General features: G+C 51.2%; 1 protein-coding gene across 6 annotated transcripts in view; it reads right to left on the bottom strand.

Moving 5' to 3' along the window:
* The window catches only part of GRHL3 (grainyhead like transcription factor 3), a 50,059-nt gene that overhangs the window by 23,225 nt on the left and 12,507 nt on the right, over positions 1-14,327 (bottom strand). For 2 of the 6 annotated variants that reach the window (XM_042996463.1, XM_042996464.1), the window contains exon 1: positions 8,677-9,154. The exons of 1 other annotated variant lie outside the window; for it this stretch is intronic. In XM_042996463.1, coding sequence (XP_042852397.1) covers positions 8,677-8,711 — 35 coding nt within the window. In that variant the 5' untranslated portion in view covers positions 8,712-9,154. Of the gene's footprint in view, positions 1-141; positions 371-8,024; positions 9,155-11,704; positions 11,941-14,327 lie in introns of those variants that run through there. 3 more of the 6 variants (XM_042996465.1, XM_042996466.1, XM_042996467.1) reach the window with 3 other exon arrangements.

The raw sequence follows: 14,327 nt of genomic DNA, 5'->3' as shown, positions 1-14,327 counted from the left end.
AAGGAATGTTAAATTTAGGCTGTCCCAGAAGAAGGTCCATGGATGGTCAGCCTCAGGCCAATGCCCAGGGATTTCAGAGTCTTAAAAACCTGGAACCGTTTCTTCTGCCACCACCGGGCAGCTTGGGGGACTAGAACGTACCTGCCCTCGGGCGCTAGATGCTTTCAGTCAATATCAAATGTTGCCATATGAAAGCCGCAGACCTCGGGCCTCAGTTCCCTCATCTGCAGCACAAAGACCATAATCCCAACCTTGCAAAGCTTCAGACAGGATTCAGTAAAATGTTTCCATGGTAGATCCTTATTCAAGGGGGATTTAGCATTAGAAGGATAGGAAACAACGGCAAGCTGTGAAGAACAAAATTTCCAGATGGCCCAGCACAAGTTCTTCCAAAGAAGTTCCTCTCCAGACTGTGAAGGCCACGGAAGGCTGGCGATTGTTGCAAGTTAGGGAGCGTGGCGAGGAACAGAGAGAGCCAGGGCGAGGAAGCCTGTGGGCAGAACCTGGTCTTGGGAAGTGGCCTTTCAGACCAACACGATTGCAGAGGGCACGAGCAGCCACTCAGAGCCAGGAACCAGAGGCGAAAGCTGGAGGCCGCGCGGAGGAGACGTAACCCGGAAGGGCTGAGAACTCAGACACGTACAAGGCATGTGGCCCAAGAGACGAGCCACAGGGGCTCAAAGGAAAGAGATCATGAGAGGCTTTTTGGAGGAAGCGGGACATTTTAGCAGGGGGAATACTCAGCACTGGGGAATAGATCACACAGAAGAGCCAAGGGAGGCCATAGGGATAGGGACAGGACACAGAATAATGATGTAGATTATTAAAATTATTATCTAATCTTTATTGAGCATTGACCATGTTTCAGATGCTGTGCTAAGCACTCTCCATGGATTCTCTTACTTAATGCTCATAAGAACCCCGCAAGGCAGGCACTATTAGTGTCCCTATTTTAGAGATGAGGAAACTGAAGCTCAGAGAAGCTAAGGGAATTGCTCAAACTCCTGTTAGTGAGGGGCCCTGAGGGCAATCAAGCTCAAGCAGGATGATGCTGTAATGCAGGATGCTGTAATACAGGATGCTGTTCTCAAACTTTAGCTGCATCCGAATGACCCGGAAGGCTTATTTTTAAAACACAGAATTCTGGGCTCCACCCCTGGCGTTTCTGATTCAGTAAGTCTGGGGTAGCTGGGGGTTTGCATTTCTAACAAGTTCCCTGGTGATTCTGATGCCGGTAGTCTGGGGACCACCTTTTGAGAATCATGGTTGTAAAACGCGCTCGTAACGGTGAGCAAAGGCATAGAGGTGGGAAAGTTCCAGTCTGTTCATTTTAGAGCAATGAGTGTGTGGAGAGTGGCAGGTGAGAGATGGGAGCAGCTAGGCTGGGACACTGCGGGAGGCTAGTGGGTGGGCAAGGACCTCACAATCACGCTGCAGGAAGTGCCCTCTAGCCACCCTGCAGCTCAAGCCTGCATTCCCAGACACGGAGTGGGAACAGCAGCCAGACCACACCCAGGCAGGCAGTGGGCGGCAGCTCTCGGGGCGGAGGGGGAGGGGGCTTCATCCAGGGCACAGTGTCTCCCATCACACTGGGCCCCAGGGTGCGGGACATAGGGCTCTGAGAGGGAGGGGGAGAGAGCTGTCACACAGGAAAGAGAAATGACAGAAACCTTCCTGCGCTAGGGGTGCGGAAAGGGAGGCACACCCCGAGTTTCTGTTACAATAAATCAAGGGCATTAAGACGGAGAAGTGAGAAGTAGGCCCCTCCTAGCTGCCTCCTGGGCCGGGGGGTTAGAAGAATTTACAGAGCAATCCCAGGTCACTGGCCCCGGCCCCTCCCAGCCCCAGGCTAAAGGAAACTCCCACACGAAAAGGACGGGGGAGAAGCAGGCAAAGGCCTGGTGGGCGCCCTCCCTCCACATCAGTTGGGACCCCCAGTGCTTTGCACTGTCCCTCATTTGTAAGAGGAGTCTCATAAAAGCACCCACCACAGAGGAGTAGGAGGATTGAGTGCTTTGCCACACAAAGAATGATTAGAACGGAGACTGGCACATAACAAGTGCTTAACACGTGAGAGCCATTCTTGTGCTCCGGACCCAGCTTTGGAGCCAGACATCGAGCATTGCAAAGTGACACAAGACACGGTCACCCTGCAAGCCAGTGGCAGAGCTGGGCCTAGAGCCCGTTCGCTGACTGGCGGAATGGCCATTACCAGCTGCGATGAGCTACCGGTTATCTCACCGTATTTAAAAATCCAGGTTTAGAAGACAGTGATAAAGTCCCATCAGGAAGAAAAGGTCAGTGTTTGTCGTTATTCCGGGAGGCCTTTCTGGCCTACGAGGGTCTCCGGTCCACCCTGCTGGGACCCCACCCTCTGAGTCCTTGCTACACAGTGGCTGTCACACCTTAAGCATTTACCACAGGCAGACACGGTGCTGGTTTTCTGCACTGTCTCATCGACTCTGTGCAATAGCCCTGAGAGACAGGTATTGGGGAAATGGAGACTCAAACAGGTAATATTACCTGCTCAAGGGCCCTCGGCTGGTAGGTGGTAGAAGCTCACCCTGAACTCGGACCTGCTGGACTCTAAGATGTTCTGTACCCCATGCTCGTCTCCTTTCGGGATACCTTTCTTATTCTGGAAATTCCCCTCCTCTGCAATACATTGAGCAGATGGTCCACTGACATACAGAAAAGGATTTTCCACCCACACAAGGAAGGAGGAACTGAGTAAGAAAGCAAGATGACTGGAAGTTTCTGGCCAGGAGCTGGGAGCCCTAGTGTCTTCGTCCCCATGCCTGCTCATGCTACCAATCAATTTCATGTTCCCAGACTGAGCACTTGGCTTCCAGAAAGTCTTGACTATGGATAAGATTGGCATTGACTTATGTGCCAAATCCTGAAATCCAAGAACTTCTCACTGGAATTGAGGATCAAGGGCCCAGCGGGTGAGAGACGTGAAGAGTTCCAGGTAGTGAGCCTTACTTAAGGGTGACAGAGCCGGAATAAGGAGGGGAGACAAGGTGACTCTCACCCTGTGCAGTCACCTTCTCAAGGGCTTCCACCAACTCTCTGCTGGCCCAAGGCAGAGCTCCTCGGCTTCAAGAAGGAGGAAGGAGAATGGGGGAGGACAGGATGGCCAGAGGACTTGGCCTTGGGCAGCCTTCTTGATGTCAGATCTCTACCAGGGCATAGAAGAACCCTGAGCAGCACCATGGAAAGAAACAGCACCAGAGTCATAACCTGACAGACCCAAGTCAACTGTGTGTCCTTGGGTAAGGCATTAGCCTCTCTGAGCCTATTTCCTCACCTGTTAGATGGGTCTCCTGAATGTCTTCTGTGCACCCAGTCAGGGACTCTCTAGGCCTTGGTGAATCAGCCAAGAACAAGACAGATAAGGCTCTGCTCCCATGGAACTTACAGTTTAATTGGGGAGGACAGACCACAAACAAGGAGTAAATGAGTTAATTTTAGTCAGTGATAAGTGCTGGGAAGAAAATTAAAACAGTCATGTGAGGGAGTCACCAGGAATGGCTACTTTCGAGTGGGGCTAATCTCATGGGCTGTTAGGAGAATTAAATGCATTAACGTAAGAAGTGTGCTTAGCCTAGAGCCTGCCAGAGAATAATCACTCAGTAAATAATAGCCATCATCATCACCATCATCATGGCCCCCCAAATGAGAGTAAAGGGGAGACTCTGCCTAAGGTTCTTAAATTAACATCCTCCCTAAGCCTCCTGTGAACAAGGTTCTGTGTCAAAAACAAAAGAGACAGTGTAATAACCCCTCGCCTTGACTTTCACGTTCATTATCTCATGGGGCCTCCCAACATACATGGTGTGTTATTATCTTTACTTTACAGACCAGGAAATAGACGACACAGATGTTAGGTGACCTGTTCCAGGCGACTGGTCAAGTGAGTTACAAAGCCAGCCCTCCTGGGATCTAACTCCACAACTAGTCACTTTTCCACCGACAATTAGTTTCCAAGAAGGGACACAGAAGAGAGGAAAAACCCAATAAATATGGGTGGCATCCATCCAACCCTCCATCCCTGATCTTAACAAATATTTGTCAAGTAACTACTATGTGCCAGGCCTTGTCCTAGGCAAACAAGACAACGAGGTCATCCCTGCCATCATGCAGGTTGCATTTCAGTGGCAGGAAGACAGACAAAACCACAAAAACAAACACCTAACATTAGGCAAAGACAGCGATGAAGGAAAGGAAGCAGGAGCCTGACCTGCCTAAAGTCTGGGGAGTAACCGGATGTTGTTAAGAGGAGCACTGGAGGGAAGAGGGAGCAGTGAGACAGGTGGGGAGGATTTTGGATCTTCCAGAGCAGAGGAGAAGAGACACAAGATCAAAGGCATAAGCCTGGGACCGCTCCCAGAGCTTGTCCACCTACTGTGTGCCAGGTTTTTTGCATAAGTCGCCTTGTTTCAAGGAAGGCCAGCCCACTGAGGAGGAAACTCAAGTCAGAGATTTGATAATCCCTCTCATTTGCATAGCGTGTTATATTTTTCAACATGCTTCTCATACATTTGTCATCACCTCTGATCCTGCAACGCCCCTGTAAAGTAGGGAGGGAACGTATGACTATCCCCCGTGTGATAGCAGGAAAAGTTGAGCCACAGAGAGGGCCACTGGCGTGCCTAAGGCCACCCAGCTAGTATCTCACGGCATAAAGCTTAGAACAGAGGTCTCTGGTTTCTAACATCAAGAACCTTCACAAGGCTGCCTCCTCAGAGCCTCCCCGGTCCAGCCTTCTCCTCCACTTGGGAGAGGGTTGGAAAGAAGATCAAGAGAGAGGAGTTCGGGCGTCTACCTGTTAAGCTTCACTTCCTGAAGCCCCTGTCCCGAGCCTGTGGGGATGTGCAAACTGCCCAAGCAGGGGTTCTCATGTGGGTGGGGCCTTGCCCCAGCAGCTCACTGTGGGCCCACAGCATGGGAGGGGTGTGGCACCAGCTGTTCCACCCCCAGCCATACTCTTAGCCTCCTGACTCTACCGTGGATCTTTCTGGGCACCGGGCTGGAGGAAGCCCAGGGTGATGAAGAGGGTTTCCTCCCAAGTCCTTTTGGGCTCTGAGTGCCCACTGCCTTCGGGCTGAGAACCACTTGAAACTCCCAATGATACTAAGTAAATGTGTCTGAGCCATTACTTGAGGACTTTGGGGTTCAATTCAGGGTGCAAAGGGACTTTCAAACTCTAATCTCTTAGACAAAGTGTGACTTTGCCAAAGGACACTCAGCACAGAGCAGGGTTGAGAGTTGAGTCTTTTAGCTTCCCAGCTAGTACTAAATTGAATCATTGCCCCACCTCAAAGGCATTTCAATAATTCAGAGATGTAAAAGGAAGGACTCTTACTCAATTTTGCAGAAGGGAGAAGAAAACTCACCACCACGGGGGTAGCCTCAAGCCCCTGCCTGGCACAGGATAGATCCAGTGAGCTGGGTCCCAACTTCCCTTCCAGCCCAAGGAGGAAGAGTTCCAGGGGCCACCTGAGCTGGGTGTGGACACCCAGATACACCCAGTATCTTGCAAACCCTGTCGTGAGCCACCCAGCCTCCTCAGCAGTGATCAATCACACTCACTAATTACCCACAGGGAGGCCTTGCCACAACCGCTCACCGAGGAATCATTTATCAGTCAGTCCCATGCACAGTGTTCCCCTGGGCATGACGGGAGCACTCTGGGGTTCTCGTGCTTGCCAGTGGCCCATCTGGTTTCTGGACGCACAGGTTGTGAAATGTGCCTTGTCACATGCTGGGGGCTCTTTGGGGGCCTCGATGGAAAAAAGAGGGAGCCTAGCGCATGGCTCTATCGTGACGCCACTTTTTTTTTTTTTTTTTTTTTTTTTTTCTCGTGACGCCACTTTGAACGAGGTAGTGTGAGCTCATGACTACGGGGTGGGCCCCAGAGTTTGGCAAACCTGCTTCCAGTTTCAGCTCTGCTAGTTACTAGCTGTGTGACTTAAGGCAACTTGACCTCTCTGTGCCTCAATTTTCTTACCTGTAAAAAGAGGGAAAGACGAGAGTACTAACCTCACAGAATTATTATGATAGCTACTGTTCACTCGAGGGCTTAACAAGCACTAGGTGCCGGCCCAACAATTTCTAGTCATTGTTTTATTTCATCTTTGCAGCTTTATGAGGTATTACTGTTGGAAAATGCAATGAGATAATGCAGGTAATCAGCAGAGTGCCGGCACATAATAATGCGAACCATTATCATTATTATTACTCACTTTGCAGGGCAGCCCCCATCAAATTGCACGGCAACTCACAGCCTCACCTTCTCCCACCTGTAAATGGGACACCTCCTCCTAGCAGCAACAGGAGACTTAAAGCTTGGAGATTCCCAGATAAGAGGGGCAGGCATTGCCAGCTTCATCATCCGGCTTCAGGTGGGCAAGCTGAGGGCGGCCAGGCTCCAGCCAACTCTCCTAGTTGCATGCAAATTAATTATGTGCCATTTTCTAATTATAACAGAAACTCGCTTTCTCCTCTTTGAAAAATCCTGCCCTCTATGGGAATTTTTCTTTCGTGCTATGTCCTTCTCGTTTCCTGTCCAATTTTCTTGTCCCTCCCCACTTTTTTTTAATTTTAGGGAGTGAGTGAATGAGTGTGTGAGCAGGGAAAAGGGGCAGAGAGAGAGAGAAAGAGAGAGAAACAGAGAGAGAGAGAGAGATAGAGAGAGAGAGAGAGAGAGAGAGAAAGAGAGAGAGAGAGAGAAAGAGAGAGAGAGAGAGAAAGAGAGAGAGAAAGAGAGAGAGAGAAGAGAGAGAGAAAGAGAGAGAGAGAGAGAAAGAGAGAGAGAAAGAGAGAGAGAAAGAGAGAGAGAAAGAGAGAGAGAGAAAGAGAGAGAGAATCTTAAGAAGGGTCCAGGCTCAGTGCAGAGCCCAACATAGGGCTCGATCCCACAACCCCGGGATCATGACCTAAGCCAAAATCAAGTCAGACGCCCAACCAACTGAGCCACCCAGGCGCCCCTTGTTCCCTCTTTCAATTGAGATGTGAAAGAAATTGAAATCCACCTCTAAACCCAGGGTGCCACATCCCTTCATTCATTCACACACTGATTCATCCAATAAACATTCACTGAGAGTTACCCTATAATAAGCCCTGTGCTGGGTACTAGGGCACAAAGGTAAACACCACGCTGTCCCTGCCCTCAAAAGTTTCCAATTCTTGCTGCCCGGGTCCTCCACCCACCAGTGAAATAACACCAAATATTGGTGAGATAATTTCCCTTCAGGACATCCACTAGGTCAGTTCTGACTTTTTTAGAAGATGAAAGGAAGCCAGGATTATTTGCTCCATTTTGCAAATGCTGAGTTCCCAAGAGGGGAAGGGCAACACGGGAAGGAAAAGGAACTGTTATTTAAAAGCATCAGGCCCTGTGCCTTTTCATTCTCATACTTGACCTGTGTGTGTGTGTGTGGGGGGGGGGGGGGGGGGGGGAGAGGCGTATTATCATTAATTTACACATACAGCACTGACACCTAGAAAGGTTAAGGAGCTCAACCAAAAGTCACCTGGTCCCTACATGGCAGAGCTGGGCTCAAACACAAGCGTGACCCCCATAGCAACGAGCTCTCAGCTTGCTGACCCAGCAACTACGTGGCAGGTCAGAAGAGGATCTGGGAACCTCTTGTCTCCCAATCCTCTGCCAGGTCTTCTAGGCCAATGGTTCTTAAACTTGAACATGCATCAGAATCGCCTGGAGGGCCTGTTAAAACACATATTGCTGAACCCCACCCCCAGAATTTCTGATTCAGTAGGTCTAGGGTGAGGCTGAGAATTTGCATTTCTAACAAGTTCCCAGGTGGTGAAGATGATGATGCTGGTCCAGGAACCACACTTTGAGAACATCAGTTTTAGGTGAACCAATAATTCTCTCTCTGCAAAATAATGGCTCTCTCTCCTCACCTTCCCCATTTCAAAAGTAACATAGGTATGTAAAACCACAATATACAAAGTGTAAAACACAGAGAAAATTGGAAGCAGAGACCAGAATTCACCTGCATTCCTCCACTCAGAGATAACCACTATTAACAGGTTGGCGTATCTCCTCCTCTTTTTTCAATATTTGTGCAGATAGGAAGCAGGGTGACACATTGGTGTGGAACATCCTTCTAGCCCCTCGGTTGAGACCCGGTGAAGATTCCAGCTCTTCCTTGAGATCTTGAGCAAGCCTGGGGCAAGCCTCAGACCCGTCCTTGAGCAACACTGCACTTATGCTCCCATCCTCACTGGATTGTTGGGAGAGTTAAAGGAGATCATGTATTTACCAAGCACCGGGCACCGTGTCTGCTGTGGAGTCGGCCCTCGGGTCAATGCTTGGCTGTTGCTTTTGTTTTAACCAAAGGGAAAGCTTCCAGTATGCTATTTCTGTTTCGGCCCTGTGGCCCTTCCTCCTGTCCGCCCTTCCTCCGGCTCCGCTTCCCCTGGGTGGACCCCCGACGCCCCCTTTGGCTCCAGGCACCTGACCCCGGGCCCTCGCTGTGCCTGGGCAGCCAGGGCAGTAGCAGGAGCCTCAGGAGCGTCCCGCACCCGGAGCCGCCGCCGTTAGGGTTGTCTCAGCCTCAGTCCGCCTGTTTTACAGGCCGAGCTTAATGAGGGCTCTTAACTTTTCATTCACCAGCAGCGTAACTCCGACTTTTAATAACACACCTTGTGCACGACAAAAATTTGCTCCTGGCAATCATGGTTTCGACCACAAAACCGCAGTGGGGAGGCGTTCCTGGTTAACTCTTTCAGCGCTCCAGGCAGTCTGGAGCCTGGCGCTCCTGGAGATCAGATGGAGCGGCGACAGAGGCCTGCGGTCACCCACTGGGACGTCCCCTGTCCCCCTCCCACGGGCAGTCCCGTCTCTCCAAGGCTTTCGGGAGGGAGAAAATTCTAGGCGGCAGGTGGGCTCTCAGTCCGAAGACCGTGCAAGGCTGGAGAACGGAATCCTGGTGCGCCTCGCTCACTTCACTCTCTCTCCTCCACTCGACTAGACCTACTATGTGCTGATCACTTAGTCTCCTAACGCTTCATTTCCTCCTGGGCGGGGCGAGCCAGGGCAGGTGCGCCAGGCACACACCAGGCCCCGAAGGACCCACAGCAACCGGGATAACACCCGGGGCTGTAAGCGGACCGCCCCCACCCCCAGAAAGCCACGGCGGGCTGCGCGCAGGCGCCCACTGCGTCCCGCGAGAGGAGCGCGCCAGGCCGCGACTTCCTGCGCCTCGCGCAGCCCCAGGATCCCTTGCGGCGGCTCTAGCGCCGGGGGCAGCAGACGGCGCCCACTGGCGGCACCCGAGGCGGCCTGCGTTGGCCCCGAGGCTGGCAGACGCACCCGGCAGGCGCTGGGCCCGACCACATGAAAGGCCGGAGTGCTCCACCCGCAAGCTGCCTCGAGCGGGGTTCTAACTACGCGCCGCCATGCACCCCAGGACCCGGCCTTCGAAGTGCCGCCTTCCACCCGAGGCCTGCCCCGGGCCGGGTGGCCCGCACGCCGGAGCGCATTGTTTCCCCTGCCAGGTGGGTGTGCACAGCCCATGTTGGACCGAGGAGGACACAGAGGGTCGGAGAGGAGAAACAAATTTCACCAGGATCCTGCGGTTGCCAAGTGGCAGCATTTAGTTCTCCACGAGCCCGGCTTTTCCCACCACACCAAGGCCTGGCAAGAGTTCATCACACTGTCGGAGCTCAAGATGGACGCTAGAACCAGCCCTCCTAACTCGGCACTTTTGGGGGGGCGGGGGGGGGCGGAATTCGGCAGCCAAGCCTGTGGTCACAGCAGCACCAGCAGCAACTACTCAAAAGTTGCAAGCCAAGCACTTGACACCCTCCCCCCCCCCCCCTTATCCGTAAGTGTAGCCCAGCCCCAGGGCACTGAGGCTCTGTCCTTGTAATCTCTCAGATGGTGGCTTCCGAGTCTGTCTGCAATTACTCTGCGGGCACAGGTTCCCCTCCCCCTCCCCCAATCGGATCGGAGAAGTGTCCACTGTCAGCTGATCAGACTTCAAACCCAAATCATTAAGAAGGAGAAAATCAGGAAACCTTTCTGTTCAAGTATCCCAGCTTCAGGACACTTACCAACCCCTCCTCCCCCCACCCCCCCCAAAGGGGCACTAACGAGCAGATTCTGTCTGCAGCCTCTGCAGTGTTAACCAGCAGATCTACGTGGGATAAAGACGTAAGATTTTTGTTTGTTTTAGGAGTGTGGAAAAATAAAAAGCAAGAGGCTCATAAATACTCATCGGTTATTTCTCTGTGAAGGAACAAAGGTATTGTTAGTTTGCTCCTTATCAGGCTTTAAACCAATCACTTTTCCAAAGTAGTTGGGTCCCCCAACAACTCCACTATGGCACCCACAATTTACAAGTGAGGAAACAGACTCGGGTAGGTGAAGTGACTTGTGCAAGGTCACACAGCTCATTAGCGACAGCTGGTATTTGAACCCCGGTGTTGCCTCCAGTGCCCCTGCTTTTATTCCAGTTGTCAACACATCGTCAACCCCAGGGAGTTTGTTAAGTGAAATCTGATGCCCAGTCAGTGTACTACGGACATAGTTGGCTAATCCAGGAGAACTCAAGAGCTAGCGGGTGTCATGGAACACTGTCTGCAATTAGGACCCACCAATTGTCCCCCGCAGGTCTCATGTTCTTAAAACAATTTATTGAGGAGTAGCTAGAAAAAAAGATGGTTCCGCCCTTGTCTCTGCCCACTCACCTCTGAGCATAGCAAGGAGAGTCTGTTTTAGAAGCCTGGCATCTGCCAATTCCCTGAACCCAAACTAAAGCAGCCCAGAATCCCAGCTCCAAGCCACCTTCTCTGAGGTCTAGACCCTAAGCAGGGGGTCCGTGGTGAAGATCAGCATCAGCCAGTGGGGAGTCTAAATCTCATACGGGCAGGAAGGCACTGCATCCTGCCAGGCAATGGAGATGACCTCACTGAAAACCACATCTCAGCTTCTTCAGACTTAGAACTGCCTCTGAATAAAATCAACTACATTTTGTTAATGCATCTTCAGACCCGAACTCTGTGCTTAGCATTTTACAGTTTTTATCACACACACAACTCCGTCAGGAACCCTGCAAAACATTCTTGTGCCCATTTTCTGGATGAAGTAAATGAGGCTCAGGTGAGTTGAATGACTTGTCCAAGATCACATACCCCATAAGGAGCAGAGTCTGGATTTGAACCTAGGTCAGGCTGACTACAGAGCCCATATGTTTAAACACCACTCTGTAACCTTCCCCCTTGGGACTGTTCCAACCCAACAAACAAGCCCCTTTAGAGAAAGCCAGCTCTCCGCCTAAGACTGCTCTTAGAACTACCTCAAAGAAGTTCCTTTTGGCAAGAAGATAGCCTAGTTGGGATTGGAGCTGATTTCTGAGTCCCTTTAAGAGTATTAGAAAGTGGTGCCGACAGCCTTCGCGGTTTCAGTCCTCTGTGTTTCCCTACCCGGCTCGAAACTGCTCAGCGTGGAGAGAGAGAGAAAAAAACCTATTTTCCCAGGGAAACACTCAACTCTAGCTTGAGATGGGGCTTGCCTCAACACGTCAAAGTGAGATCGTCAGCCCATTCATTTACCCTTACAAATTGCTCTGTGAATCCTGGCGCCGGCCTCCCTGCGCTTCCCCCTTCTGGAAACCCCACGGAGCCTCCATGCTCAGAGAGCGCCAGGCATCCACCAATGTTTACTCACTCAAGTTCATTCGACATCTTCTTGCTCCCAGGCTCCCAAGCTCAAAGATGAAGACGGGCACCAGCACTGAGGCTCTGCTGACCGCTTGTCTCTAATTCTTGCCTGACACAGACATTCCCTGCCCAGGGAAGTGTTTGATTTATGTCGAGGTTTGAGTGTCGGGATTTTGCTGACAGGTAGGTTCCCGGCAGCGCTGGTGCTGATTGGCTGTGGGTACAGGTGCCGGCGACAGCAGGTATGCCTCAACAGGTGCAGCTGTTAACTCTTGGCCTGCCGCGTTGGGGGCGGAGCCAAGGGGGGCCGGCTGGGTGGAGCTGGCCAATTCCTTCCTAGGTGAGGGGGTGGGAGGTGGAGAAGAGGGAGGAGAGAGGGAGGGAAAAAAAATGCTGGAGAGAAGATAGAGGAAAAGTACAGAGACAGATACTTGGCTAAAGGTCGATTTCTGTTTCTAGTTAGTATCCTGGATACTTGGGAACATCCCCTCAATTCCTTTGCCCCTTCCTCTACCCAGCATCAAATACTTCAGTCGCTGGGGAATTCTCAGAGAGCCGATCTCCCCGCCCCACCCCCACCGTATGGGGGTGGGGGAGTCCTGTGTGTAAATTCCCTTTGTTTTTCAGAGCTTTCCCCTTAAGATAACAGTATGTTATTTTTGAATAATCTTACAGTTATTCAAGTGAGTTCTTTTGATTCTCACAGTAACCCAGCGTGGCTGATATTATTACTGCACCCCCTTCCTTCCCAACACACTTAACGGGTGAGGAAATGGAGGCGGGAGAGGTAAATTGACTTGCCCAGGGGTAAAGCTAGTTGAGTGTCAGAGCCCAGATCTGAATCTTCAGTCATCTCCAAGTCTGGCTGTCCCTTAGAGCTGAAGTCAGTGGCCGCAATTCAACAGATGATTTACTGAGCACCTGTTGTGTGCCAGGCCTTACTCTGGGTTCTGAGGAGACGGAGGCCAAGAAGACAGGGTCACTGTTCTTGAGGAGTCTACAATTGGAGTGTGTGTGCATGTGGTGGGGGGATGGAGATAGGGTGGGAAGCAGCCTTTTCTTTGGTGTGATACAGATCCGAATGAGAGATGAGCAAACCAGATACCTTTGGCCAGCACAGAAGGGATGGAAAAGTTGAAGTTCACCACCTCTGAAGCCTTAGCTAGCTGGTCATTTCACAGAGCCTAATAAGCGCTTTCTTCCTCATTGGAAACACAGGAGAAATCAGATACTCCTCAGACTAAGTAATTGTGGAATAATTGCCATGAGCTGGCTCTGTGAGGAACAAGGTTGGTAAACCCGAAAGATCCACAGACACAATTAGGAGAATGCTAGAGCTGTTTTTAGAGCTTCCACCAGGATTAATTTGAAATTAAATCTAAGCTACAGATCTTGGTATCTGTTTTTTCCCTCTCTCTTTCTGTTCTCTGCCCACCCCCTCTTCCCTTTTAGCAAATTATCTCTTTGCTCGGTCTTCCTGGGAGCCTCGCCTTGGCCCACTCCTTTCTCTCTCAGGGAAGGGTGCGGTTTCAGCTCCTCCTGCCAATATGATGGAGGTTTTCAGGGTAAAGTCAGAATCTGAAGGAGCCTTCTCAGGGTGAGGTCAGGCCTGTGGAGAAAGGGTACTGGGTTTGAGAAATGTCAGAGGTTGGTTTCTCACTGGAGGCTGTGTTGGTGGCAGCCAAGGGGACCCTGATGAATAACAGTAAATAGTAATAGTAATTGCTAATAAAGTATCAGCTCAGAGTGGGCCTTCCCAGTTGCCCTTGTTTTTTCTGGGTTATTGGGGGGGGGGGGTTGTTTTTTAATTTTTTTAACATTTATTTTTGAGACAGACAAAGAGCACGGGCAGGGGAGGGGCAGAGAGAGAGGGAGACAGAATCTGAAGCAGGTTCTAGGCTCTGAACTGTCAGCACAGAACCCCTTGCGGGGCTCTAACTCACAAACTTCAAGATCATGACCTGAGCCAAAGTCGGACACTCAACCAACTGAGCCACCCAGGCCCCCCAGCTGCCCTTGTTAAAGTTACATTCAGTCACTATATCACACCACTTTATTTGGCTCTCTGCAAAGCTCTTACAGCCTTTTTATATTTTTCTAATTGTTTATTGTTCATCCCCCCCCCTCCCCCCATTTAGGAATGTGAACTCCATTAGAGTAAAGACCTTGTCTGTCCTGTTCGCTTTTGAACTTCCGGTGCCTACTACGGGTCTGGCGGACGGTAGGTGCTCGGTATACCGCATATCAGGCATCGTGCTCTGCCGTTACATGCATCGTCTCACTTAATCCTCATAGGGACCCTGTGAGATGGGCGCTTTGGTTGTCCTTGTTTTAGAGATGAGGAAACTGAAGTACAAGTGACTAAGTTACTCAAGCTGCAGAGCTTAGAAGTGTGGAGCTGGAGCTGGGATTTGATCCAAGAACAGAGCCAGTGCCCAACCACTTTGCAGATGTTATTGGTGGCAGGAGAGCCATTCGGTGCCAGCTGTAACTGCAAAGCTCACTGCGGCCCAAGGGATGGCACACTGGTCTGCCCGCCTCCTGGAAGGCTGGGAGTTTCTGTCAGCTGTGTTGCAACTCACAGGTAAAGGGCTGTGGAGGTGACTCATGTTGGCTGGGCTCAGATGGAG

Source organism: Panthera tigris, chromosome C1 (genome assembly GCF_018350195.1).
Source record: "Panthera tigris isolate Pti1 chromosome C1, P.tigris_Pti1_mat1.1, whole genome shotgun sequence".
Classification (NCBI taxonomy): domain Eukaryota; kingdom Metazoa; phylum Chordata; class Mammalia; order Carnivora; family Felidae; genus Panthera; species Panthera tigris.
This window is presented reverse-complemented; position numbering and strand designations above follow the sequence as displayed.